The following is a 26,446-nucleotide window of genomic DNA, read 5'->3' as shown; positions in this document are numbered from 1 at the left end:
AACCGAGGGGGCGGGTCGTCCCCATCCCAATACAGCCCAATGGGATGCAAACAGGATTCTGTCTTCTGCTGTTGCATCAGAGGAAAGGGGTGGGGGTGGCAAGGGGGCAGCATGAGCTCTCCCCCCACCCGCCGTTTTCCCCGCAACACAAAAGGTCCGTCCCTGCCTGGTGCGTCTTTCTCCCCCACGTTAGAGGGAGGAGTCGAGGTTAGGACAACTGTTTCTCCCCTGGTCCTCCCCGCTACACAGCTCACACGAGCCCCCAAAGCGGCCGCCTTCTTCCTCGGTGGTCTCATCCGCCCAAGAGGAGGGAGTGGCGGGGTGGCGCCGGATCGTCAGTCACGCTGGATCATACATAAATCGCGCTGCAAGCTTCGTTCCACACCCCCCCCCCCCGCACCTCGAGGAAAAGAACCGGCAGGGTCCCAAACAGAGCGATGCAGAAACATGCTGATCTGACGGAAGGTGCGCTCGAAGTGGAGCGAGCCCGGCCCACCCCCTTCTTGAAGGGCGTCTGTCCGGCATCTCGCTGGGCGTCCTCTCCTGTGCCGGCGATCCGTTTGGTTGAGGTGGGAGGGGAGGCCCTCTTTGCCTGTCTGCGTTGACCTCGCCGGGCTAGGGCGGGCGTGGAGGAGGAGGCGACAGTGGCACGCACACCCCATCTCCCCACCCACGTCGCCAGCCGAGGAGGCGAAGGAACAGGGGCGTCATCCATCCTTGGCGCCCCCAATGCCATCCCAAGGTGCGCATCAGGGCAAAGGCAGCTGCAGGCCTCGCCGGTCTTGCAGGAGCAGGTAAGCGCGAGTTTAATTGAAGGGGGCTTTAATTGTTCAGCGTTAGGGGACCATGCATCTCTATCTCCTTTCCTTTCTTTAAAATGGTAGCAGGTGCAAGCCAGATGTTTCCCTCCCCCACCCATTGTAAATGGGGCTGTGGTCTGCAAATGCGTGCAAGGACTGCTTGTTCCACGCAACTGCGGCCGGGTAATTCCTAGTGACAGAGAACCCATTAGATCTAATTTTTCTGTTCAAATTAATTCCTTTCCCACGATGTTAAGGAGACACTCACTACTCCAGCAAGACATAGAGGGGCTCCTGAAGATTATGTGCACATCTGGAGTTGTTCAAGATTGCCCGGCTGAGGGCATATTTTGGATATCTGAAGATTTCTTACCAACATATGCACCCCAACGGGGAAGGCCCCTCCTTATTTGAAGAATCCTCTCCAAGGAAAGAAAGAGAGCCACCCTCCCAACTTCCTTTGCAAGCAAACTTGCATGTGGGGAATCTGACATGCGTGTTAAAACAGGTTTGGGTTTTTAATGGGGGGAGCCGGACTGTGTAAGGCAGCAAATAAAATGTCCTCCCTCATGCGCCTGTACTGTGAAGCTCTTTCCTAAGTCCGTTGGTGTCAATTAAATAAATGGAATTTACTTACAATGTGCTAGGTTGGATCACTTTGTAACAGGAAACTGACAATGAATTGTAATACCCTTCCAGGCTTTTGTCTCTAACTGTGAAGCTCCTTACCTGTTACCCAAGTTTCCTTTTCTATGAGCAGCTCCTGAGAAGGTGGATAATGTTTAAATGATTCAGCCACATGAAAGGGGGGGGTGTGTGGGGGGGTATTGTGCAGGTCAGCAGCAAGAGTAGGGAGGAAGTCATTTTCTTGGGAAACAAACATGTGATTGCCCCCTCCCCCGTGGTTGGGTCACTTAAGGCACAATCTATGTATGTTTAGACAGAAAAAAAGTCCTATAATTCCCAGCATTCCCCAGCCAGCATGGGGAATGCTGGGAGTTGTAGGGCCTTTTGCTGTCCAAACATGTATAGGATTGCATCCTTAGGATACAATCCTATACACAGTTACCTGGGAGAAAGCCCAATTGAATTCTGTGGGACTTACATTTGAGTAGACACTCATAGGGTAGCACTGTGAGGCTACAAGCCTGTGCACACTTTCCTGGGAGTAAGCTTCATTAGACACAATATAGCTTCTAAATAAACATGTATAGGAGTGTTCTATTAAAAGGCCAAAAAGGATGGGATGGCAGCCACAGGTAGAGTAGTTGCCCCTGTTAGCATTCCCCATGACGTACTCTTCATACGTGAGTCAGCCCTTGTAGGGCTGTTCATAATCAGCATGCCAGTGCTACATGCACCCAGGCCAATGAGAGCTGTCAGGCCAAGTCTATACCCCAAATGGCCATCTTGGACAAAAAAAAAAAATGCCTTATATGGAGCAAACATGGAATACACGGGCAAGTGCTTTATCCTGGTCACCATCATGCCTAGTTGGGGCCAAATGTTACCTAGATGTGTAGAATATTGGTTCCTACATGATGCAGGTAAAAGGGCACTCCCGCGTGCTGAAATAATCACACCCTTTACAGTAGGGGTGCAAAGACTTTGAATGTGATCTTCCTCTCAAGTACCACTGCCTGCTTGTGAAGCACAAATCCGTCCTATCTCATGGGCTCAAACTGCAATTCTGGGGCGATGAGATGAGCCTTTGCACACATGTTCTCACTCCACCCCACACCCTCTCTGCCAGACCTACCCTTCATTCAGTGTTCCCTTTTTGTGACTGCTTTTTGGCTTTGGGGGAGGAAGCCATTTTTAAAAGAAAACTGTATATATCTCCTTACAAACCTTCACTAGGTATTCCAAGTCACCATGGCTTTTGCAAGGGTAACAATAGGTCACGGTGGATAGCAGTCCCAAAGTGGCTAGATGAAGAGCCCAATTTTAAGCATATTAGGACAGAAGTAGATCTTGTTGAACACAGTGGAACCATCATCTGAATAAACATGCCGCAAATTGTGCTATTAGTCCCACTGAAATCAATGGAACACAGTGGGCTTATGCACACAGTCTGCCCGCCTAAATGACTTACAGATTCCAGCCTCATATTTTCAATCACATTACCAGAAGCAGTGCCTTAATGGAACCCTGTAGAGTTAACCACTAGTCTGAATCATCCATATGAGCTCTAATGCTTTCCGACAGTGTAATCCTATGCAAGCCTACTCAGAAGTAATTCCCACTGAGTTAGGGCTTACTCTTAAGTAGGTGGGTATAGGATCGCAGCATAGAACAGCACTTTCTTTGATGTATGCTTCCCTTTTATCTATACCCAGTTTCTCTTTAGGAATTGATTCTTACTTATTTTTATAACCATTTGATATGTGTATGGTTTTTAATAGAAGTATGCATTCTGTAAAACTAGAATAGGGATGGAACAACTGGAACAATCGGAACATGCCAAGAGCCATGCTGGCTCAGACCAAGGATCCATCTAGTCCAGCATTCTGTTCACACAATGGCCAACCAGCTGTCAACCAGAAACCACAAGAGGATGCAAGTGCAACAGCACCCTCCCACCCATGTTCCCCAGCAGCTGGTGTACATAAGCATACTGTTTCTGATACTGGAGGTAGCATGTAGCCATTAGGACTAGTAGCCATTGATTGCCTTATCCTCCATGAATTTGTCTAATCCCCTATTAAAGCCATCCAAATTGGATGTAGTCCAAGTAGTATCCTTGAGCGCCATTTTCTTGGTAGAAAGGTGGAGTACAAATGCAATAAATAAATGAGCTTGCTCACGTGACAGTTTTGGAGTAGGGTGTATTCTGGTACTGGTTAGAACAGGCTTTGCCAGCCTGGTGCCCTTCAGATATTTTGGATTTCAGCTCCAAATAGCCCTACCCAGCATAGCCAATTGTCAGGAATGCTGGGAGTTTTAGTTCAAAACATCTGGAGGGCACCAGTTTGGGCTAGAAAGTAACACTTGGTTGAATACTTCACTTCAAACGTGGCAAGAGAGACAAATTGTTAGTTACTGTGTATGTGATGCTAGCTAACATTTTTGCTGTCACCTACATGGATCTTCACTTCCACAGAACTGGGCACCAGGAAAGTAGCCAAGTTAGTCTGTGGTGGTAAAACACATACTAAACATTTGAGACACCTTGGAGACTACTCAGTTTACTGTGGCACTGACTTTTGTGGGCGCCAGTCAGCCTTGTGTGTGCATGTATGCCTACCACAGTTTCACTTACTTGGAAGATGGGACAGTTGTGGTCTCCACAGAACTGGACACCAAGTAAGGAAAAGCAGCCATTTCAGGTTACAACCTGGAGGCTCCCCCTGTGTCTTTTAAATCTGGGTCTGCCTTGGAATAGGAGCATTATTGCTACTCTCCCCTGACTTCCTGGGTCTTTGAATGCCCCCTTCCCTGCTTGTATGGCATACCTGAGTCCTGCAGGCAAGGAGGGGGCGGATGAAAGGGCCAAGGCAGAAATTGGAAGACAGTAGTGATGGTGCTCATATCTTGAGGCAGAGGCAGGTAGAGGGGGAACATCCAGATGACAACCCTAGCTATCTTTCTAAATTTAGTCTCTAATTCTATGGAAGTAAAGATTCACATGGTCACTTTTGATTATGAAAACCCATCCACTGGAACAAAAGAGTCATGTTAATGCTTTGTTTTACAACTGACACATTAGGGGGAGGGAGAAGTGTTCAACCACCAATTATGCACTAATTGGGAATGATTGCTGGTTCCTTGTCGACTTAAGATCTGGGCAGAGTTAACTGGTATGCTTAGTTGCTAAAGGATAGCTGTGCACTGGGTGTGGCTTCTGCCTATGCAGGAGCAAGTGCTGCATGGGATGAAGCATATGTGATGCCTCACTGAACAAACACATGCATAGAAAGAAGCACAGATGGCCCCTGACTTAGCAGAAGTCATTCAGTAATTCAGCATTTTAGCACTTTCACCTTCCATACACCCAGCAACCATCATCCTATGCTCCCTGCCTGTTTTTATTCCATATCCCTTTAGGATTTCTTGTGTTTCCTTTCCTGTCTTGCTGTTATGATGGAGGCCATAGAAAGCTGCATTTATTGCCTTTGGCTGCTCTACACACCTCAGATGGACCATATAATACAGGTCTTTAATCCCAGGAGAAACACTAAATCTAGGCTAGGAAAAATAGGTCTTCATCATTCAGGGTGCCAGTTCTGCTGGTGAGAGAGGGAGTCCCTTCATTCAAGTATAACTCATATGCAAAGATTATTTTCTAGATGAGAAGCATTAACACAGGAATTATTGTGATCCCCACCCCACCAGTTGGAAAGATAATTATTTACCTCAAAACATAATTATCTTTTGCTACATCGCAGCATAGTATTGGGCAAAGGAATTATTTAACCTTGCAATTCCTTGCTTTTGGGGACTTAGATTGGCCTATATTTCATTCTGTACTTGGCAGGGGCATAGAAGTTCACACAACTTTGTACATAATTGGATCATTCAGCATTTGATGACTCCTAGCTGAATGTGTAAATTGACTCTGCTGAAAAGTATTGTGTTTGAGGTGATGTGAGAATTAGGAGGTGATGTGAGAATTCTGTCTGTGGTACTTGGTCTGTGATAGCTTGTATCCATGTATTTATATTACCAGTTGATGCTGCAAGTCATCGCATGATAAGCATGCAGGTAGGAGATGCAACACACCAGGAGTGTGTGACCTTTTCAGCCCCAAGTGCTAAAATATGATGCTGCTTTGGGGACTGCATGTGCATAGGCATGTGTGTGTGCGCACACACACAGGCACTCTCTCTCATTCTGTCTCACACACATATGCGCACCAGCCATCCTGCCGCAGATTGTTCTTTCCTTGCTGCTAGAAGCGGCAAGAAAAGAGCAATCTGTATAAAGAGTCTCTGGGGGAGGAGTGGAGAATACAGGCAGAATGGAAATTGACAGGAGGAGAATGCAGCAGCAGCACGGGGCAGGGGTACTCATGGCCTCAGTGGGGGCACAGTAAAGGCCTTGGGGGTGTACCCCTGCAATACACAAAAGCAAGTTTCTCAGTGAACTTGTGACGCTTTTGAGTTCTTTGCCTAAAAAGGCCCATTTCTCTCCTTGCCCTTTGGAAAAGGGGTGAAGGTTAAGGAGGAGGAAGTGTATAATCTTCAATGTAGATTTGACAGAACAAGCAAAATTGAGCAGGACCACTGTATTCTGCATTAAACAAAATGTTGCAAGTGACTTCAAACTGGGTGCTTCACATGACTTTTAAAGCTATCGTTATGTGGTTGCCTTAGCTTAATATAATGGCAGTGTATATATTACACAATTACTTTCTTCAACCAAAGCAATTTATATACCTTGTCCTTCACTGACACAAAACTCCTCTAAAAATATAAAAATGTATATTTTCCTGCTTTTCCCAGTAATACATTAATGTTTCCTCTTCTCTTTGTTTAGGAGTCTTCCTCCAGTGCTGTCCTAATAAAACCCGCTCCCCTGCTAGAAACAAGTCATCTTCTTTAGCCTCATTCTAGTGCAACCTTCACAACCTGGTGTCCTCCAGGTTGGGGATGTTTGGTGTATAGCTCTCATTATCTGGGTTCGCACAACACGCTAACCCACACTCAGTGGTCAAGTATGGGCTGTTGTTGAACCATGGGTTGTTTGTTGAGCCAGGGGTTAGCGTGTTGTCTGAACCCAGGACATTTTCTTCAGGGTGGCTCGTTAACCATGCAGTTAACAAGCCTGAACAACACAACAACAAACCATGGTTTCTCAAGGTTGGCTCGTTTGAGAAAAATAAGCCACACTGCATGGTTAACAAGTCACCCTGAAGAAATTGTCCTAGGTTCAGACAGCAATGGTTCAACACTGGTGGTTCAACAACAACCCACACTCCACCACTGAGTGTGGTGCACTGAGTGTAGGTTAGCATGTTGTGCAAACCCAGTAATTGTCTCTGACGATCATGGCTGGGGCTGATGAGAGTTGCAGTCCAAAACCTGTGGTGGGCACCAGGCTGGGGAAGGCTGCTCTGGTGCTTTATCCAAGCAACTACACATGGTGTAATTGCCGAGGCATGGCTTTGGACCCTTTGAGCTCTTTCATGGGAGGGGAATTGGAAGGCCCCTCTCCTTGTTGGCTGCTGACACTCTGTCATTGCAGCTCCTGGAGGACTGAGGGTGGTTCTTTCCTCCAGATGCATTGGTGGTGATTTTAGAAATGGCAGTTCTGAATTCAAAATCTTCTATCTGTTCTGTTATGTAAACTAACAACTCTTGCGAAGCTGTGGCACAAAGCACAGATACCTAAACAAACTGGGAGACCAAAAAATATTTATTGTTATTTCATTTATAATACTTATATCCCGCTTATTATAATAAAACCTCTAAGTGGTTTCACACAAAATACTATAAAAAACACAGCTATAATATATGTATAATACAATATAACAAACAGTGGCAACTTACAACAACAAAAACCAGGAAAACAAAGCAAGCAGTGTGATCAATTACAAGCCACAGAAATCACATGTAAACTGCTTGGGAGAGGTTGTTCCAGAGGGTAGGCGCTACTGCTGAGAAGACATGCTTTTATGATATTACATGGCGACATTTTGTTGGACGTGGAACGGCCAACAAGGCCTCCTCTGACGATCTCAAAAGTCGACTAGATGTATACAGGGGAAGGCGATCTGATAGGTATCCTAGTCCCAAGTGATTTAGGAATACAGAGTTAAATCCAACATAAATCCTACTTACAGTAGGCTCATTGAAATGAATGAGACAAATTAGTCATGACTAAGGCAGGTCTCATTCATTTCAATGGATTCTACCCATAATCTGGTACATTGTAAGAAAGTCTGAAGTAGGTGATATGTTTTTCCAGTGATCTTTGTAATTGTAAAAAAAAAGGATTTGCATATCGAGAATGATGTGTCGGATGATTAATCTAATAACGTTTTTGCTATGTTTGTCTTGTAATTGAATAAAAAATAGTTGTGTGTAGTATTGTCTTCAAAGCAACCCATTTTGCACAGTGTTAAGAACATTTTCCAATGTTCACAAAAGAGATGTTAAAATGTAGTGGTTGTTCTTGTTGTTGTTCAGTCGTTCAGTCGTGTCCGACTCTTCGTGACCCCATGGACCATAGCACGCCAGGCCTTCCCGTCCTGCGCTCCCTCCCGGAGTGTGCTCAAGTCCATATTCATTGCATCGGTGATACTATCTAGCCATCTCCTCCTCTGCCATCCCCTTCTCCTTTTGCCTTCAGTCTTTCCCAGCATCAGGGTCTTTCCCACAGAGTTTTCTCTTCGCATTAGGTGGCCAAAATATTTGAGCTTCAGCTTCAGTATGTGTCCTTCCAATGAGCAGTCAGGGTTGATTTCCTTTAGGATTGACTGATTTGACTTCCTTGAAGTCCAGGGGACTCGTAAGAGTCTTCTCCAGCACCACAGTTCGAAAGCATCAATTCTTCGGCGCTCAGCCTTCCTGATAGTCCAGCTCTCACAGCCATACATTACTACTGGGAAAACCATAGCTTTGATTAGACGGACCTTTGTCGGCAAGGTGATGTCTCTGCTTCTTACTATGCTGTCTAGGTTTGCCATAGCTTTCCTGAAAAGGAGCAAGTGTCTTTTAATTTCATGGCTACAGTCACCGTCTGTGGTGATCTTGGAGCCCAAGAAAGTAAAATCTGTCACTGCTTCCATTTCTTCCCCTTCTATACGCCAGGAAGTGATAGGGCCAGATGCCATGATCTTAGTTTTTGTAATGTTGAGTTTCAAACCAGCTTTTGCACTCTCCTCTTTCACCCTCAACAAGAGGCTCTTGAGATCCTCTTCACTTTCTGCCATTAGGGTGGTATCGTCTGCATATCGGAGGTTGTTGATAATTCTCCCGGCAATCTTAATTCCGACCTGTGATTCATCCAACCCGGTGTTTCTCATGATGTACTCTGCATATAAGTTAAATAAGCAGGGTGACAATATGCAGCCTTGTTGTACTCCTTTCCCAATTTTGAACCACTCGGTTGTTCCATGTCTGGTTCTTACTGTTGCATCTTGACCCTTGTACAGGTTTCTCAGGAGACAGGTAAGATGATCTGGTACTCTCATCACTTTAAGAATTTGCCACAGTTTGTTGTGATCCACACAATCAAAGGCTTTAGCGTAGTCAATGAAGCAGAAATAGATGCTTTTCTGGAATTCTCTTGCTTTCTCCATGATCCAGCGAATGTTGGCGATTTGATCTCTAGTTCCTCTGCCTCTTCGAAACCCAGCTTTTACTTCCGGTAGTTCTTGGTTCGCATACTGCTGAAGCCTAGCTTGTAGGATTTTGAGCATCACCTTGCTGGCATGTGAAATGAGCGCAATTGTACGGGTAGTTTGAACACTCTTTGGCGTTGCCCTTCTTTGGAATTGGAATGTAAACTGACCTTTCCAGTCTTGTGGCCATTGTTGAGTGTTCCAAATTTGTTGGCATATTGAATGCAGCACTTTAACAGCATCATCTTTTAGGATTTTAAACAGCTCAGCTGGAAGACTGTCATCTCCGCTAGCTTTGTTGTTACTAATGCTTCCTAAGGCCCACTTGACTTCACTCTCGAGGATGTCCGGCTTAGGTTCAGTGACCGCACTATCATGGCTATCAGGGACATTCAGATCTTTCCTGTATAGTTCTTCTGTGTATTCTTTCCACCTCTTCTTAATCTCATCTGCTTCTGTTAGGTCCCTGCCTTCTTTGTCCTTTATCATGCCCGTCTTTGCACAAAACGTTCCCTTGAGATCTCCAATTTTCTTGACGAGATCTCTAGTCTTTCCCATTCTGTTGTTTTCCTCGATTTCTTTGCATTGTTCATTTAAGAAGGCCTTCTTGTCTCTCCTTGCAATTCTCTGGAACTCTGCATTCAGTTGGATATATCTTCCCCTTTCTCCCTTGCTTTTCGCTTCCCTTCTTTCCTCAGCTACTTGTAAAGCCTCCTCAGACAGCCACTTGGCTTTCTTGCATTTCTTTTTCTTTGGGATGGATTTCGTTGCTGCCTCCTGAACAATGTTACGGACCTCCATCCATAGTTCCTCAGGCACTCTGTCTATCAGGTCTAATCCCTGAAATCTATTCCTTACCTCCACTGTATATTCATCAGGGATATGATTTAGGTCATACCTGAATGGTTTAGTGGTTTTCCCGACGTTCTTCAATTTAAGCCGAAATTTTGCAAGAAGAAGCAGCTCATGATCTGAGCCACAGTCAGCTCCAGGTCTTGTTTTTACTGACTGTATAGAGCTTCTCCATCTTTGACTGCAAAGGACATAATCAATCTGATTTCGATATTGACCATCTGGTGATGTCCATGTGTAGAGTCGTCTCTTGTGCTGTTGGAAAAGAGTGTTTGCTATGATCAGCGTGTTCTCTTGGCAAAACTCTATTAGCTTTTGTCCTGCTTCATTTTGTACACCAAGGCCATGCCTGCCTGTTATCCCGGTGATTTCTTGACTTCCTACTTTAGCCTTCCAATCCCCTATGATGAGGAGGACATCTTTTTTTGGTGTTAGTTCTAGAAGGTGTTGTAGGTCTTCATAGAACCGATCAACCTCAGCTTCTTCGGCATCGGTGGTTGGGGCATAGACTTGAATTACTGTGATGTTGAATGGTTTGCCTTGGATTCGTACTGAGATCATTCTGTCGTTTTTGAGATTGTACCCCAGTACTGCTTTTCCCACCCTTTTGTTGACTATGAGTGCTACTGCATTTCTTCTAAGGGATTCTTGCCCACAATAGTAGATATGATGGTCACCTGAATTAAATTCACCCATGCCTGTCCATTTTAGTTCGCTGATTCCCAAGATGTCGATGTTCATCTCATGTTTGACCACCTCCAGCTTACCTTGATTCATTGATCTGACATTTGAGGTTCCTAAACAATATTGTTCTTTACAGCATCAGATTTTCTTTTCTTTTTACAAAATGTAGTGGACCAATCCATAAAACAAAGTGTAAAGTGCCCTTACCAGAATGGTTTAAATAATCCTGTAAAGGTGATATCTGGAAATAGTGTAATTGTGGAAACTCCTTTAAAAGCTAGATAGAATCAGCACAGTTTTGTCCACTACAATAACCATAAGAATCTATTTGGAATATAGGTGTGGCTGATGCATCTCTTAAGATAGCTCTCCTTTTAAATCTGCCAAAGTGCATTTGACTGACCTCAGTTGTAATCTGTAATAATAACAATATTTTCAATTGGTGGATACAAGCTTAGAAGATAACAGTCACATCATTGCTCTGTTGATGTCTGGGCCTTGTTGTCCAACCATGAACAAAGCTATTCCTTTACCAGGATATATCTTTGAGCCAGACCTGGGGGCTAAGGGAGACCTGAAAAAAAGAGCTTTCGTTACTTTGGGTCCAATGCTGCCCCATATGTAAAGTCAGAGTGGTTTAATGGATATAGTGTTCATAGTACTAGACTTGGTACCATGTGTGTGTTAAGTATCTTCTAAAAACAAGGGAAGTTTGCTTTCACTTCAGGGGTTGTTTTGATATGCAAATTAGGGGGCAATCCTATCCAGATAGGCGGCCACCTCTGAACTCAGAGGCGACCACCTATCCAAAGCAGGGCAGGAGAAGTGCAGAGGGGATAATTCCCTCTGTACTTTTCCTGCCCTGCTTTTTCGGTTAGACAGCTGATTGTGGCTGTCTAGCTGCGGGAGGACGGAGCGGGGAAAGAGGCCTCTATACACATAGGATGTGTCATACAGGCAGTTCCACCCTCCCCACCCCGGAACGCCCCCAGCCATGCCCCTTTTCAGCTGCTCCGCACTCTTCTGGTGAGTGCGGAGGACAGGGCTGTTCCGCGCTGCCTCAGAAGCAGCACGGAAGTGCGGGGAGGTTGGTTCTCCAGGAACCGACCTCAGGATGCAGGTTTTGAGGTCAGACCCCGGAAAACATATCCTATTGCCGTCTAGCCGCTGTCTAGCAGCCATGGGATTGCTCCCTCCGTGACGCTAAGAAACTGGCTTTATGTTTTGAAGTTCAGAGTTAGCACAACTTTTGAATTATTTTGCTTGTGCCACTCCTGGATTCTGCTGACAACTCCCTGCAGCAATCCATAACTGTGTTGACAGTGCTGCTTGGGGGCCATCCCAAAGGCTACTTTGGAACTACTGCTTTAACTGTTATTGGTAGTCTGCTAATTTTGGGAAGAGAGAGATTTGTACTTACTAACACTTCCTTTTTGGCAGTGTAACCATTTCTGAGGATTCTTCACCCCCACAACTGATGAAGTTTAATTGGTGTAAAATTGAGATCTTGGTTTTTAAGTGATGATAATTCATCTGCAAAACATCTTAATTGCCGCTTTCACACTGGAAACCTGCCCCAGTGTAACTGAATAAACACATGTTCCACTGTTTATTCAAACATGATTATAATTTGTCAATCTTTTTGTAACCAATATGTGCTAATTAGGTGCTGCCCTGCCAGGTCAAGTACATTGCCCCTTTGATGCTGAATAAATTTGTCCGCGTCTCATCCTTTGCTTCGTGCAATAGGAAGTCTTTTAAACTAATGTGAGAACTCCACAGCTTCAGCAGGAAGCCCTGAATATCTCTGAGAACACAGCAGTAGCATTCTGCATAGTTACAGTCGATTCCCTTATATCTAAAAATTCCCTGTTTTTTCAACCCACACAGGGTTGAAAAAACTCCCTGGTTGTTGGGGTTTTTTTGCTGCAGAGACGCTACTGTCTGTTGCCTGTTAACCAGCTGCTACCTCTGCAGCCCTTACAGTTATTTCTTGCATTCTAATTTTCTTTCCTTCCCAATTTTGCTGCTTAGGTCTTAGTTCTTTTTACTTTGTAAGATACAGATTCATATTTGTGTAAAGGAGTGTATATAAAATAATGTAGGAATGGCTGTGTGTGAGCATATAATTTGGCACCCTGAAAAGACAGCAGAACATAAGACGAGACATGCTGGATCAGACCAAGGGTCCATCTACTCCAGCATTCTATTCACACAGTGGCCGACCAGCTGCCCATGGGAAAACCACAAACAGGACATGAGTGCAACAGCACACTCCCACCCATGTTCCCCAGCAACTGATCTACATATGCATGCTGTCTTTGATACTGGAGAACATATAGCCATATAGCATATAGCCATCAGGACTAGTAGCCATTGATAGCCTTATCCTCCATGAATTTATTTGCATTAGCTTCCTGATACATGCACATCTGGACTGAAATATACGTTTCTGTGGTCATTTGTGTATACACTTCTTGGCTTATGAATATGAGGGCAGCTTGATAAATTACTTTTCCCCTAGACAGGAATGAACTCTGTGTAAGAAAATTATAGGTATAGGATGGGATCCAGACTTAAGTCATGCTTGGAGTAAACCCATTTAAATCAATGAGTCTTAAATTAGTCATACCTAACTTAAGTCCCATTGATTTCAGCGAGTCTGCTCTAAGCATGTCTAACTCTGAATGCAATCCATTTATTGACATATATGAAGGGTTGTGGGTTTTCCCCCCTCTGTGAGTACAGAGATTGGACTTCAGCCAATACAGTTTACATATTTACTTATTTAAAATATTTCTGAGCTGACTTTCATACAGATGGACTCCAGAGTGGTGTACAAAAGCATGAGTAAAATAAATCACACCAAGATAAATACAGTGCAATAAACAGTTTATCGCTGCCAGGTCTTTGTACCAGCAGCAGAATCTCCTCACCCCAACAAACAATACTATATATGCATATTTTCCTACATGGAAATTCTCCCAGTGTAAAGGAAAGGCATAACATGGTCATAAATATATACATATACACACAGAGGGAGTGAATGCAGTGGCAGCATCAGAAAAAAAATACATGGGGGGAGTACAGAAGCAGCGAAGTGCCTTTCTGGAGGGGTGAACTTTGTTATCCTATGCTAGATTCCCAGAAGAGAGAAATAGCAGTATATTTCTCATTAATGCAACCATCCTTAACATATCTCCTCTGAAGTAGGTCGTATTGATTTTAATGGCATTAACCTTTCAAGTTAGTAAGTTCAGGACTGCATCCTTTAATTTCCAGTTTATGGGTTGTATCCAATGTTAGTCTAACTGAGTCTACTCTAAGTATGACTAACTTTGGATATAGCCAATGATTTAGTTATAATTGCATGTGAAAACCTTTTTCCTTCAAGTAAACACAGGGGCCCAGCAGTAGCGTGGGGGTAAGCTATTTGTCTCAGGGAAGGATTTGCCCTCTCTCACCTGTCCTTTTGTTTTATTTATTTATTTATTATTTATTTGTGGTATTTATATACTGCTGAATATAATAAAATCTCTCAGTGGTTCACAATATTCAGTTTTGTGCTCCCTGTTTTATGGATGTGGGCAGTGGTACAGTCAACACCAAAAATAAGTCTCCATTTCCCACATCTGTTATACAGGAAACTTAGGCTGAGTGGTGACAGCTTAATTTAGGGCACTTGGCAAGCTTATACTAATAAAAACAGCCTGAACAGTATTTAAACTTGACTTCTTTTGCCCAAAAGTTTAAATACAAGGTTTAAACTGCTTTCATTGTGGCCTAAACTAGAAGAGTGTTACATTTTGACCTAAGAGATGTTGGGTTGGATCCAGACTTAGTCATACGTAGAGTAGCCATCCAAATAAATGGAATGCAAGTTGGTCATGAGTAACTTGAGTTCCATTGATTTTAATGGGGCTAAGTATGACGAAGTAGAACTAAGTATGGCTAAGTATGATTTCAGTGGGGCTAAGTATGATGGCACCTTCTTCTTCTTAAGGTGCCATCTCCTATTGGAGGTTAGCTGTCATTACAGCTATTTTTGTTTTTGACACCGCTGCTCTGAATAGTTGTATAGAAGTACAGCTGAATCATTCCCTCAGATTCTTTAACCACAATGTTTGTCTTCTTCGTATTGATCTTTTCCCTTCCATTTTCCCTTGTATAACGAGCTCGAGTATGGTGTATTTTTTCCCTCAAATAATATGACCAAGGTATTGTAACTTTCTTCTCTTGATGGTCTTTACCAATTCTGTTTGTTTTCTTACTCTGCATAGTACATTCTCATTTGTTACTCAATCAGTCCATGGCATTTTCATCATGCGTTGGTATATCCACATTTCGAAGGATTCGATTTTTCTCAGATTGTTTTTCTTAAGTGTCCAAACCTCCACTCCATAAAATAATACTGAGAACACTTAGCATTTTACCGTCTGAATCCTTCCTGTGAGATTAAGGTCCTGATTACATGTTAATTGTTTCCTTTTAACAAACACTGTTCTTGCCATCTCCACTTTTGCATTTATCACTTGTGTTTGTTCATTTCTTTCATTGAGTCAAGTTCCTAGGTATTTGTATTTTGTGACTCACTCGGTTGGCATATTATTTATTGTACTCTTAAATGCAGTAAAAGGCTTTTTGCTTATCACCATATATTTTGTTTTCTTGATATGGGGATCCAACCCATTGGTTCAAATTCTTGCTCACCATGAGCTTTCCAAGTGCTATAGGATGCTCTTTGTATTTTAACAAATGGATTATATTCCCCAATTATTTTCACCCTTCTCTCTCTCTTTTAGGGTTGGGAATGGAATGTGTTTGTTCAGTGGTGTGAAACGGTTGCTACTGTTAGAGGCAGCATATCCCACTTGGAAGTCCGCATTAATGGCTCATAAGAACAGAAGAGGCTGATTTAATTTTTAAAAAATTGCCAAGATGCCCAGCGAGGGGCTCCAAGGTAGCGATGTGGTGGAGGAGCCTGTGGTAAGAGAAACCAAGGGTGGGACGCAGAGCCCTCACCGCAACTCCTTACGCAGGGCTGTGGCGACTGCAGTGACTTTTGATGGGGAAGCCACCACCGAGAGAAGGAAAAAGAAGAAGAAAGAGTCACGTCCAGAATCAATCATCATTTATCGGTCAGGGAATGAGAGCAAGGTGGAAGAAGAACAGGCAGATGAGGATGGGTGTGAGAGAAGTTCAGAGGAAGGCTCCAAGTTCTTGGGACACTCTCTTGGAGATGGTAAATGCCTTGGAATAAGTGGTTTGTGCTTCGTAATACATGTTTAATGTTCTCCTTAAGAGTGTGAGTTAGGCGGGGGGTTCTATGGGTTCTTTCTTTCCCACTAGAAAGCAGTTCTCAAATGAGGACTTATGCTTTGGTCTGTTTTCTTTTTGTCCAACCTTTTTATGCTATGTGCTGCAAGGTTTTTCTGCTTCTCCTCTATGAAAAGTATAACTCTTAAGAGTTACTATAGAGGGTGAGCATCAGTGACTGGTTTGGTCCCACAAGATGAGAAACCTGGGGAAAGTAATACCAGGAACATTTCAGCCCAATCCTATGTAGAGTTAGGTGCTCTGAAAACCCTTGTTCTCAATGGTCCTGGCACACCTAACTCTGCATCAGATTGAGCTATTTTGTTTTGTTTTCTTTTTCTTTTGTAAATTGTAGACTAATGCTACAATCTTTCACACACCTGCATGGAAGTAAATCCTGTTGCATACAGTGGGACATATCTCTGAGTAAGCATGCTTATTATCAGGATACATGCTAGTTAAAATCACGCCAGTGAGCTTTTGTACTACACATTCTTCATCGGGTGTAGATGTTCAGAGGAAAATTAAAAGAAGCGTTTGTTATACATGCAAGTGAGGCTGAGCCTTTACTCTTTGGAATAAAATAGCAGATTGTGTTGATTAGATTACAAATAGCTCTGTTTGCTGAGAGAAATGACTGATGATTCACATACCACCCAGTTGCAAAATGGAGATGACACTATTTAGAGAAGTAAATAGTAAAAGTGGAGATGACCACTATTTAGAAAAATAGTAAAGTGGAGATGACCACTATTTAGAAAAATAGTAAAGTGGAGATGACCACTATTTAGCACAGGGATGCACAACCTGTTGTTGTTGTTGTTCAGTCGTTAAGTCGTGTCCGACTCTTCGTGACCCCATGGACCATAGCGCACCAGGCCTTCCTGTCCTGCGCTCTCTCCCGGAGTGTGCTCAAGTCCATATTAATCGCATCGGTGATGCTATCTAGCCATCTCATCCTCTGCCATCCCCTTCTCCTTTTGCCTTCAGTCTTTCCCAGCATCAGGGTCTTTTTTGACTTTTCGCATTAGGTGGCCAAAATATTTGAGCTTCAGCTTCACTATCTGTCCTTCCAATGAGCACTCAGGGTTGATTTCCTTTAGGACTGACTGATTTGACCTCCTTGCAGTCCAGGGGACTCGTAAGAGTCTTCTCCAGCACCACAGTTCGAAAGCATCAATTCTTCGGCGCTCAGCCTTCCTTATAGTCCAGCTCTCACAGCCATACGTTGCTACTAGGAAAACCATAACTTTGATTATACGAACCTTTGTGGGCAAGGTGATGTCTCTGCTTCATACTATGCTGTCTAGGTTTCCCTTAGCTTTCCCCCCAAGGAGCAAGCGTCTTTTAATTTCATGGCTACAGTCACTGTCTGCGGTGATCTTGGAGCCCAGGAAAATAAAATCTGTCACTGCTTCCATTTCTTCCCCTTCTATATGCCAGGAAGTGATGGGGCCAGATGCCATGATCTTCGTTTTTGTAATGTTGAGTTTCAAACCAGCTTTTGCACTCTCCTCTTTCACCCTCAACAAGAGGCTGTTGAGATCCTCTTCGCTTTCTGCCATTAGGGTGGTATCGTCTGCGTATCTGAGGTTGTTGATAATTCTCCCGGCAATCTTAATTCCAACCTGTGATTCATCCAGCCCGGCATTTCTCATGATGTACTCTGCATATAAATTAAATAAGCAAGGTGACAATATACAGCCTTGTCGTACTCCTTTCCCAATTTTGAACCAGTCGGTTGTTCCATGTCCAGTTCTTACTGTTGCTTCTTGACCCTTGTACAGGTTTCTCAGGAGACAGGTAAGGTGGTCTGGTACCCCCATCTCTTTAAGAATTTGCCACAGTTTGTTGTGATCCACACAATCAAAGGCTTTAGTGTAGTCAGTGAAGCAGAAATAGACGTTTTTCTGGAATTCTCTTGCTTTCTCCATGATCCAGCGAATGTTGGCGATTTGATCTCTAGTTCCTCTGCCTCTTCGAAACCCAGCTTGTACTTCCGGTAGTTCTCGGTTCACATACTGCTGAAACCTAGCTTGTAGGATTTTGAGCATCACCTTGCTGGCATGTGAAATGAGCGCAATTGTACGGTAGTTTGAACACTCTTTGGCATTGCCCTTCTTTGGAATTGGAATGTAAACTGACCTTTTCCAGTCTTGTGGCCATTGTTGAGTGTCCAAATTTGTTGGCATATTGAGTGCAGCACTTTAACAGTATCATCTTTTTGGATCTTAAATAGCTCAGCTGGAATACTGTCATCTCCGCTAGCTTTGTTGTTAGTAATGCTTCCTAAGGCCCACTTGACTTCACTCTCGAGGATGTCCGGCTCAAGTTCAGTGACCGCACTATCATGGCTATCGGGGACATTAAGATGTTTCCTGTATAGTTCTTCTGTGTATTCTTTCCACCTCTTCTTAATCTCATCTGCTTCTGTTAGGTCCCTGCCTTCTTTGTTCTTTATCATGCCCGTCTTTGCACAAAACGTTCCCTTGAGATCTCCCATTTTCTTGAAAAGATCTCTAGTCTTTCCCATTCTGTTGTTTTCCTCGATTTCTTTGCACTGTTCATTTAAGAAGGCCTTCTTGTCTCTCCTTGCTATTCTCTGGAACTCTGCATTCAGTTGGGTATATCGTCCCCTTTCTCCCTTGCTTTTCGCTTCCCTTCTTTCCTCAGCTACTTGTAAAGCCTCCTCAGACAGCCACTTGGCTTTCTTGCACTTCTTTTTCTTTGGGATGGATTCCATTGCTGCCTCCTCAACAATGTTACGGACCTCCATCCATAGTTCCTCAGGCACTCTGTCTATCAGGTCTAATCCCTGAAATCTATTCCTTACCTCCACTGTATATTCATAAGGGATATGATTTAGGTCATACCTGAATGGTTTAGTGGTTTTCCCTACGTTCTTCAATTTAAGCCGAAATTTTGCGAGAAGAAGCAGCTCATGATCTGAGCCACAGTCAGCTCCAGTTCTTGTTTTTACTGACTGTATAGAGCTTCTCCATCTTTGGCTGCAAAGTACATAATCAATCTGATTTCAATATTGACCATCTGGTGATGTCCATGTGTAGAGTCGTCTCTTGTGCTGTTGGAAAAGAGTGTTTGCTATGATCTGCCTGTTCCTTTGGCAAAACTCTGTTAGCCTTTGTCTTGCTTCATTTTGTACACCAAGGCCATGCTTGCCTGTTATCCCGGTGATTTCTTGACTTCCTACTTTAGCCTTCCAATCCCCTATGATGAAGAGGACATCTTTTTTTGGTGTTAGTTCTAGAAGGTGTTGTAGGTCTTCATAGAACTGATCAACCTCAGCTTCTTCAGCATCAGTGGTTGGGGCATAGACTTGAATTACTGTGATGTTGAATGATTTGCCTTGGATTCGTACTGAGATCATTTATCGTTTTTGAGATTGTACCCCAGTACTGTTTTTCCCACCCTTTTGTTGACTATGAGTGCTACTCCATTTCTTCTAAGGGATTCTTGCCTACAGTAGTAGATATAATGGTCACCTGAATTAAATTCGCCCATGCTTGTCCATTTTAGTTCACTGATTCCCAAGATGTCGATGTTCAATCTTGCTATCTCATGTTTGACCACCTCCAGCTTACCTTGAATCATTGATCTTACATTCCAGGTTCCTAAACAATATTGTTCTTTACAGCATCGGACTTTCTTTTCACCACCAGACATATCCACAGCTGAGTGTCCTTTCGGCTTTGGCCCAGCCGCTTCACTCTTTCTGGCGCTACTTGGAAATTCCCTCTGCTCTTCCCCAGTAGTATATTGGACACCTTCCGACCTGAGGGGCTCATCTTCCGGCGTCATATCTTTTAGCTTTGTGATACGTTCCATGGGGTTTTCTTGGCAAGAATACTGGAGTGGGTTGCCATTTCCTTCTCTGGTGGACCACATTTTGTCAGAACTCTCCACCATGACCTGTCTTGGGTGGCCCTGCACGGCATAGCTTATGGCTTCACTGAGCTACGCAAGCCCCTTCGCCACAACAAGGCAGTGATCCATGAAGGGAGCACAACCTTTTACAAAATAGTAAAGTGGAGATGACCATTATTTAGCACAGGGATGCACAACCTTTTTTTTTTCAGGGACGCACAACCTTTTTAGAAAAGGTTGCACACGTCAGGGATCCTAGCAGCGGTGGGGAAAGAGTGATCTGTATGGGGAATGAGAGGAGAGTACAGGCAAGGGGAATTTGATGGTGGGGTCAGGACAACCAAAGGAGTCCACAGGTTGTGCACCCTGATTTAGCATATGAGCTCTGCTGGATCAGACCATATAATTTAACATATTTTGTCCCATCGGTTTCTTGTTTCTCTTTGGGAAGCCAACATGCATGGTGTAAATGGAACACATCTCCCTGCTTGCGCAATGGAAAGATTCAGCAGATCTCCACTAGCGCTGTTTGAGTTTGCGGAATGTCACTGTTGGATACTGCCCCAGGTCTCCAATATATATTCGAGGCATTGCAGAAAATGCAGTGAAACTCACTGCACAAAAATGAAACTCTGTTTTGTTTTGCTTTGCTTTGGATTTATTTAGGGTTTTTTGTTGTTCTTAGGTTCATGGCCGATGCCTTTGGATAGCAGGTATGTTACTTTAACTGGAACCATCACAAGAGGAAAGAAAAAAGGCCAGATGGTGGACATTCATGTGACGCTCACCGACAAAGAGCTTCAGGAGCTGGCTAGGTCAAAGGAGCCTCCAAAACCAGAAATGCCTGAAGGGAAAAAGGCTTGTGAGGTTGGGCTGGATAAAGGCCCCCATGTCCTTCTCTGGAGCCTCGCCTGTTTTCCTGTCATCTTTGTCATGTCTTTTGTGGTTTCCTTTTACTATGGGACCATCACTTGGTACAATGTCTTCTTAGTGTACAATGAAGAGAGGACCTTTTGGCACAAGATCACCTTCTGCCCCTTTCTAATTATCTTTTACCCTATCATAATCATGGTGATTTCCTTCTCCTTGGGCCTTTACACAGCAGTGACTCAGATCTCCTGGGCCTTTGGGCATTGGTGGCATGCTGTCAGAGATATGGAGAAAGGATTCTGTGGCTGGCTGTGTAGCAAGATGGGCCTAGAAGATTGTTCCCCGTACAGCATTGTTGAGCTACTAGATTCTGACAACGTCTCAGGTAGCCTGTCAGCTAAAGGCTCAGCACAGGGTGAAGAGATTTCAGCCGTCTGAGCCTTTGCTTTAAGTGACTTTGACTGTTCATGTTCACAGGTATTAGAAATGAACCTACAGTGTCTGCAAGAAGCATGCACAGTATTCATGGATAAACCCTTGAAGCCAATTCAGACATTCAGGAAAAAACACATGGGACAGTCCTTCCTGGATGGTACCACTTCAAAATGAAGGGGTGATCACAACTTTAAATATTTTCTCCTTGTCAAAAATCAACATTTTGTGGAAAGCTAGCATGTCCAGGGTTCTAGTCTAGCTGTATTTTTGACTTGCTAGTATTCAGTATCATGTGGTACAGACCTTGACTTGCCCAAGGCCAGTTTATACCACTTCAGGCTGTCAGTGAAGGGTTACATGTTTGAATGAACAAAACATCTCCCTGCACATACAAAAATAACCTGTCATTGAGAAGCCTGGGCAGGATTTATTTTTAATTATAACATTCAAACATTCAACCTACCCACAGCCTGATATGGTTCAGTCCAGGAGCAGCTTTACCACTTAATTCTGCTGATTGTATAAACTGGCCCCTCGATTCTTAAAGGAATGTGCAATACCAGTGTGCTGGGTAAGAATCTACCATTCCTTGTAAGATGAACATGCATGGCTGGTTCATAATACTGCTGGTCTGATCAATGAATCTTGTTCAGTTTTATTAAAGCACATTGTTTAGTGATTAAAAAAAATCTGTTTTATTGGGGTTACTTGGCTGGGAGGGGAACGGAACAAGAAAATGGTCCCCAAAGCTTCCTGCATTTGCAAAATGGATCTTCCAATGTGAACACACTGATGCAGTCTTCCAGTTGATACCTGCCTCTTACTTGTGCTGAAAATCAGAAGCTGCCAGGTGCTGATGGCTGCAATCTGAGATGCATTTACCTGAGAATAAACCCTATTATAACAGAGCCCAAATGTAATTACCTGTAGCCTATGGCGATATAGGTGCTGTCTTAGGGTTGTGTCAGGATTGATTCTGGGTGCAGGGAGATAGCAGCTCAGATTCAGAAGAGGAACAGCCAGAACCGAGAGATTCATTTTCCCAAGCCAGTTCAGATATGGGTAGGCGTGCTTCTCAGGTTACTAACTACCAGATGGCTGGGCCCCCTCTTTCCTGATGCACTCTCACACACAAATAGAGAGGCTTCAGTCTCAGGCCTTTAATTCATTATCAACAGGTTCATTACAGATGCAAATCCTCAAAGACTCTCAGGCTACAAAGGAATGCCTCCAGGGGATTCAAATGGGAACACAGTTTGAAGTGAGGCTTGCTGGCTAGACTAACCTAGGGAGGTTGATCCAGGGGTGTCCTACTGCCAGCAGAATGAACATCACTGGTGGGTCAAATTTTCCCTCCCCCCTGCAGCCCCTAAATGCTTCCCAAATCTGCTCCAGAGGGTTGGAAGACCCTCTAGAGCAGATTTGGGGGCTGCAGGAGGGAAGAGGAGAAGGGAAACTCCACGTGCATAGCGTTGGATTTCCCCCAAAAAAACTAGGGTCCCAGGAACAGTTTCCTGGGAAAGACATGAAGAACCTGAATGCTGCAAGCCATGTCAGGCCCTTTCCCCATTTTATACAGCTCCTTACAATTTCCCACAGGTCCCTATTTAGTCACCACATATTTTACATCTATGTAATATTTGTTAAAGGGTGTCATTTCTAACATCGGTTTTAACAAGTGGGCAGAAAGCCATGGTGAATCGGAAACCTACCTTAATAATGTGACAGAAAGCAAAAACATGTATAAAATCAATAAGATGTGCTTGTGAATTAAGTTTGTGTAGATGCCCACCACCCCTCATCCTGCTGCTATCACTGATCTCAGATTGGAAATAGTAGCAGGGCTGCCTGGGTCCCTCTCTCTGTGCTGGGAGGAGGTACAGTTCCATGCCTCCTTCCAGCACAAAGAAAAAGGGGGTTGATGTCAGGAATGGGGACACAGGTCCTGATGTCATCCAGCCTCCCACCCCTAAACAGTTCTGCACCCTTGGTGTAGATCATTCACACAAGCCTTACTACACATACTATACAGTGGGGTGGGAAGGGAGGTGATACCACCACAGAGTGTCCTATCCTTTGTTCATATGGGGCAAACACAGTAGTATTGGGGGCTGGTAGTTACACAGCATCTATACAAATTATACATTTTCTTCTGGGATATGCATTTTTGGGCCTTCTTGCTTCATGGTCTCTTGACTTCTGTAAAGTAAACGAGGTTTAAGCCCAAGTGCTGGTGCTATTTGTATTTGCCTTTCTTATGCCTTCCTAAACTCTAGATTCTTTCTCTTACCACACCACTTTAGTTGCCTAATACTGCAAAGGCTTACTAACTGTATTAAAAGCCATGCTGTAGTTGAAAAGCACAATGTTCTTTCCTTCCTCTACTCACAATTAATTGGTGATAATGTGCCACTGGGTGTGTAGTGAACAGATGCAACATTATTTGAGCAGTGAGGCCTCTCTAAAAGTATACTCACCACATTCAGTTCAAACAAACTACTTTCTCTCCAGGTCAAGCTCAGGAAAACCAACAAAAAGGTTCCAGAAGTTTGCAGCAGGAGTTGATTATTCACAGTGCTGACTGGTTGATGCCTGTTGACATTATTAGTCCCTCCCATGACCAGAGCAGTTTTGTGGCTTTTAAAAAATTGAGTTTTGCTTATAAAAAGCAAGTATATGCAGTGCTTATTATTATTAATTTTTTAGGTAAACAGACTGCATGAAGTACGGCAGGTGGGGCAAGTCAATCACGGAGTGAATCAATGTTTGATTCACATGTATGCATATCTATCATTTACATTGACCTGGTTCACAAAATCAGATTAAGCTTATTTTAATCAGTGGTGCATGCCAGCTGCCATTTCCCTAATTACACATCTGGGTGCAGCTTGTCATGTCCAAACTTGGGCAGCATGGTTTGTTTGAGGGGGAAACAACCCTCAACTAACCCATATCCTGTTGTAGGGTTATTTAAGCCATGGTGGCTTGTTTGATCATGTGAACTGACCCATAAGGATGGAGGAAGTTGAAGAAAAATCTGTGGTGGCTCCTGTTTTAATGTTACATCTGTATGCATCCATTGTTATCTTGCTGAAATTCCCCAAAGAGGCTTACTAGCTGAATGTGTCTAGTTACTCCCATGTTTGTACTGGGAGATTTAGGGTTGTATCAATGTTAGTCTAACTTAAATCTTATTCATTTCTACTCTAAGTAGGACTAACATTGGATACAACCCTTAAAGATGTATTTCCTAATATTTATTGGGTTTCTGTGTCTCTCTCTCTTTGATTTCTGGCCTCAAAGTGTACCATTGTTCTCCCTTGCTTGACTTGTATTAAAGTGCTGTGGATGGTAGTTTTGTATTTATCGTTTCTTTCTTCTTTAACTTCTTTCCTTCCACCTTCTTCTTGAGTTTCTTTCATTCTCTTCCCCCACCTCCCCACCACAAATACAAGCGGTGCTTCACTGAGATCTGGGTCTTCTTGGTTTCCTCACTTTAAGACTTAAAGTTTAAGTTCTAACCTTCTTGTTGTTACATGTTCTACTGGAGCTTGTGGCATTTCTTACACAGGTTAAGCAAAACCAGGAAGCACAAGAAGTGATACACAGCAGATCTATAAATCATTACTAAAACCAACTTTGTGGTTTTAATTTTTGTGAACCGCCCGGAGAGCTTTGGCATTGAGTGGTATAGAAATGTAAATAAATAAATATATTTGAGGCCAGAAGCATCTGTTAGGTTCTCAGCTGATGTTTCTCCCTATAAAAATTTGTCATTAGTAAGATTAATGTAGATGTATCTCTCACAGTTTCTGACGCAATCCCTTTGTTAATCACAGGACTTTAATCACAGGACTTTAAAAACTAGTTATGGAAGTACTAAGCCATGCAGTAATACATTTATGTTGAAGGTGTGGGGATATGAATTAAGGGCAATTTATTTATTTGCATAGTGATCCCACGTGTGCACACACACCCTGATTTTCATTACATACATTCTTTAAATGATAAGTGCTCCCAATTGTAGCTAATGGGTTGGATCCAGACTTGGTCATACTTAGACCAGGCTGACTGAAATCAGTGGTTCTTGTTAGTCATGACTAACAAAGGACTCATTGCTTCTGTGGGTCTAGTCTGAGTATATGACCAAGGCTGAGTCCAAACTGTTGTCATTGTCCGATGAGACTTGAACTGGGAACCTTCTAGTCTGCATACTGGCACCATTATGATAACCCAGGAAAATAGGGGAGTAGCATCTCCTCTCCAAGTTCAAACATACTCCCCCCTGTTGGTTATCTATGGCCTGACTTTTAAATAAATATTCCCGGGTTAGGACTGGGCAGGTATGTAAGAATTCTTGAATGTGAATCTTGGGGCTTCCATAGCTACTTTCTATGGAGATAAATATAATTCAAGTTTGCTTAGTGCTGCACTAATGTTGCTACCAACTTTTGGGCACAAGGGCACCATATAGAAGTTCCTAATGTGGCTGGTGAGTTTCATGCAAAAATATAGGTGGGGGAGTATTCTGAATGATTAGAGAAATATTTTCTTCTCTAGTGTAGTTATTGTCCCCCCACATCCACCGAGGGTGGGGTGGGAGGTATGTTGCTGTGTGTACCCTTCCTTCTAGCAGAACCAATAAAGGCATCAGCAGTCTGTCTCAGTAAACTGGGCTGCTTCCCTTTTGCAGAAGCACCAGGAAAGCGGGAAGAAAAAGAGATATGGCTTTTGAAAGACAGCAGAGACCTGCGCCCTTTAAATTAGATTAGTGAGGGGTAGCAGATATGCTGCTTGAGGTGAGAAGTTATTGAGGAACATGGTAGCTGTGCTCCTTCAAGGCATACTTTTGAGGTGTAGTGGTGTCAGGGTGGAAACTGAGCCCATAGAATCCCAGAGTAGTTCTGATTCTGGGGAAGAGGAGTCGCTCCTGGGAGAGGAGCGCGCACCTCTTTCCCAGGGCCAACAGCTGACAGAGATTCCTCCCACCAGCATTCCTAGCTTAAATAGCAGTCCTGGGAGTGACAGAGCGCGGGAAGCAGACTTGATGGACGCGCGACGTCGACGCAGAGAGCGGCGCCAAATGGAGGGCGCAGAAAGGAGGCGTAGTGCCCGGTTGGCGCGCAAACAACGTCTGCGCCCAGAGGATCCAAGGGAAAAGGGGAGGGACTCTCCCTAGTCCTTAAGTTCAGGGGTCTGCCAGTAATTCCCTTTCAAACGGGGACCAACTGTTCCAATGTAGGGCATAGGTACTCTGCTGCTCATATCTAGTTGCTAATAGTAGAATTGTTAAGTTGTAAAAGAGGAATAAAGCTTT

General features: G+C 43.6%; 1 protein-coding gene across 2 annotated transcripts; it reads left to right on the top strand.

The window, feature by feature from the left end:
- Positions 1-70: 70 nt before the first annotated feature.
- Positions 71-26,446, top strand: TMEM169 (transmembrane protein 169). Of its 2 annotated transcripts, XM_084806560.1 has the most exons (4): positions 192-794; positions 1,058-1,308; positions 15,426-15,865; positions 20,510-22,038. In XM_084806560.1, the coding sequence occupies exons 3-4, from the start codon at positions 15,562-15,564 to the stop codon at positions 21,130-21,132; spliced, it is 927 nt and encodes a 308-aa protein (XP_084662686.1). In that variant the 5' UTR covers positions 192-794; positions 1,058-1,308; positions 15,426-15,561; the 3' UTR covers positions 21,133-22,038. The 2 variants fall into 2 exon arrangements, with proteins under 2 accessions (XP_084662677.1, XP_084662686.1); XM_084806551.1 differs by lacking the exon at positions 1,058-1,308 and having other exon boundaries at positions 71-794; positions 20,510-26,446.

The sequence above is a fragment of the Heloderma suspectum genome, chromosome 1, assembly GCF_057233095.1.
Source record: "Heloderma suspectum isolate Gila_16-S chromosome 1, 16-S_ref, whole genome shotgun sequence".
Taxonomy (NCBI): Eukaryota; Metazoa; Chordata; class Lepidosauria; order Squamata; family Helodermatidae; genus Heloderma; species Heloderma suspectum.
The sequence above is the reverse complement of the archived record's forward strand: the minus strand, read 5'-3'. Positions and strand labels throughout refer to the sequence as shown.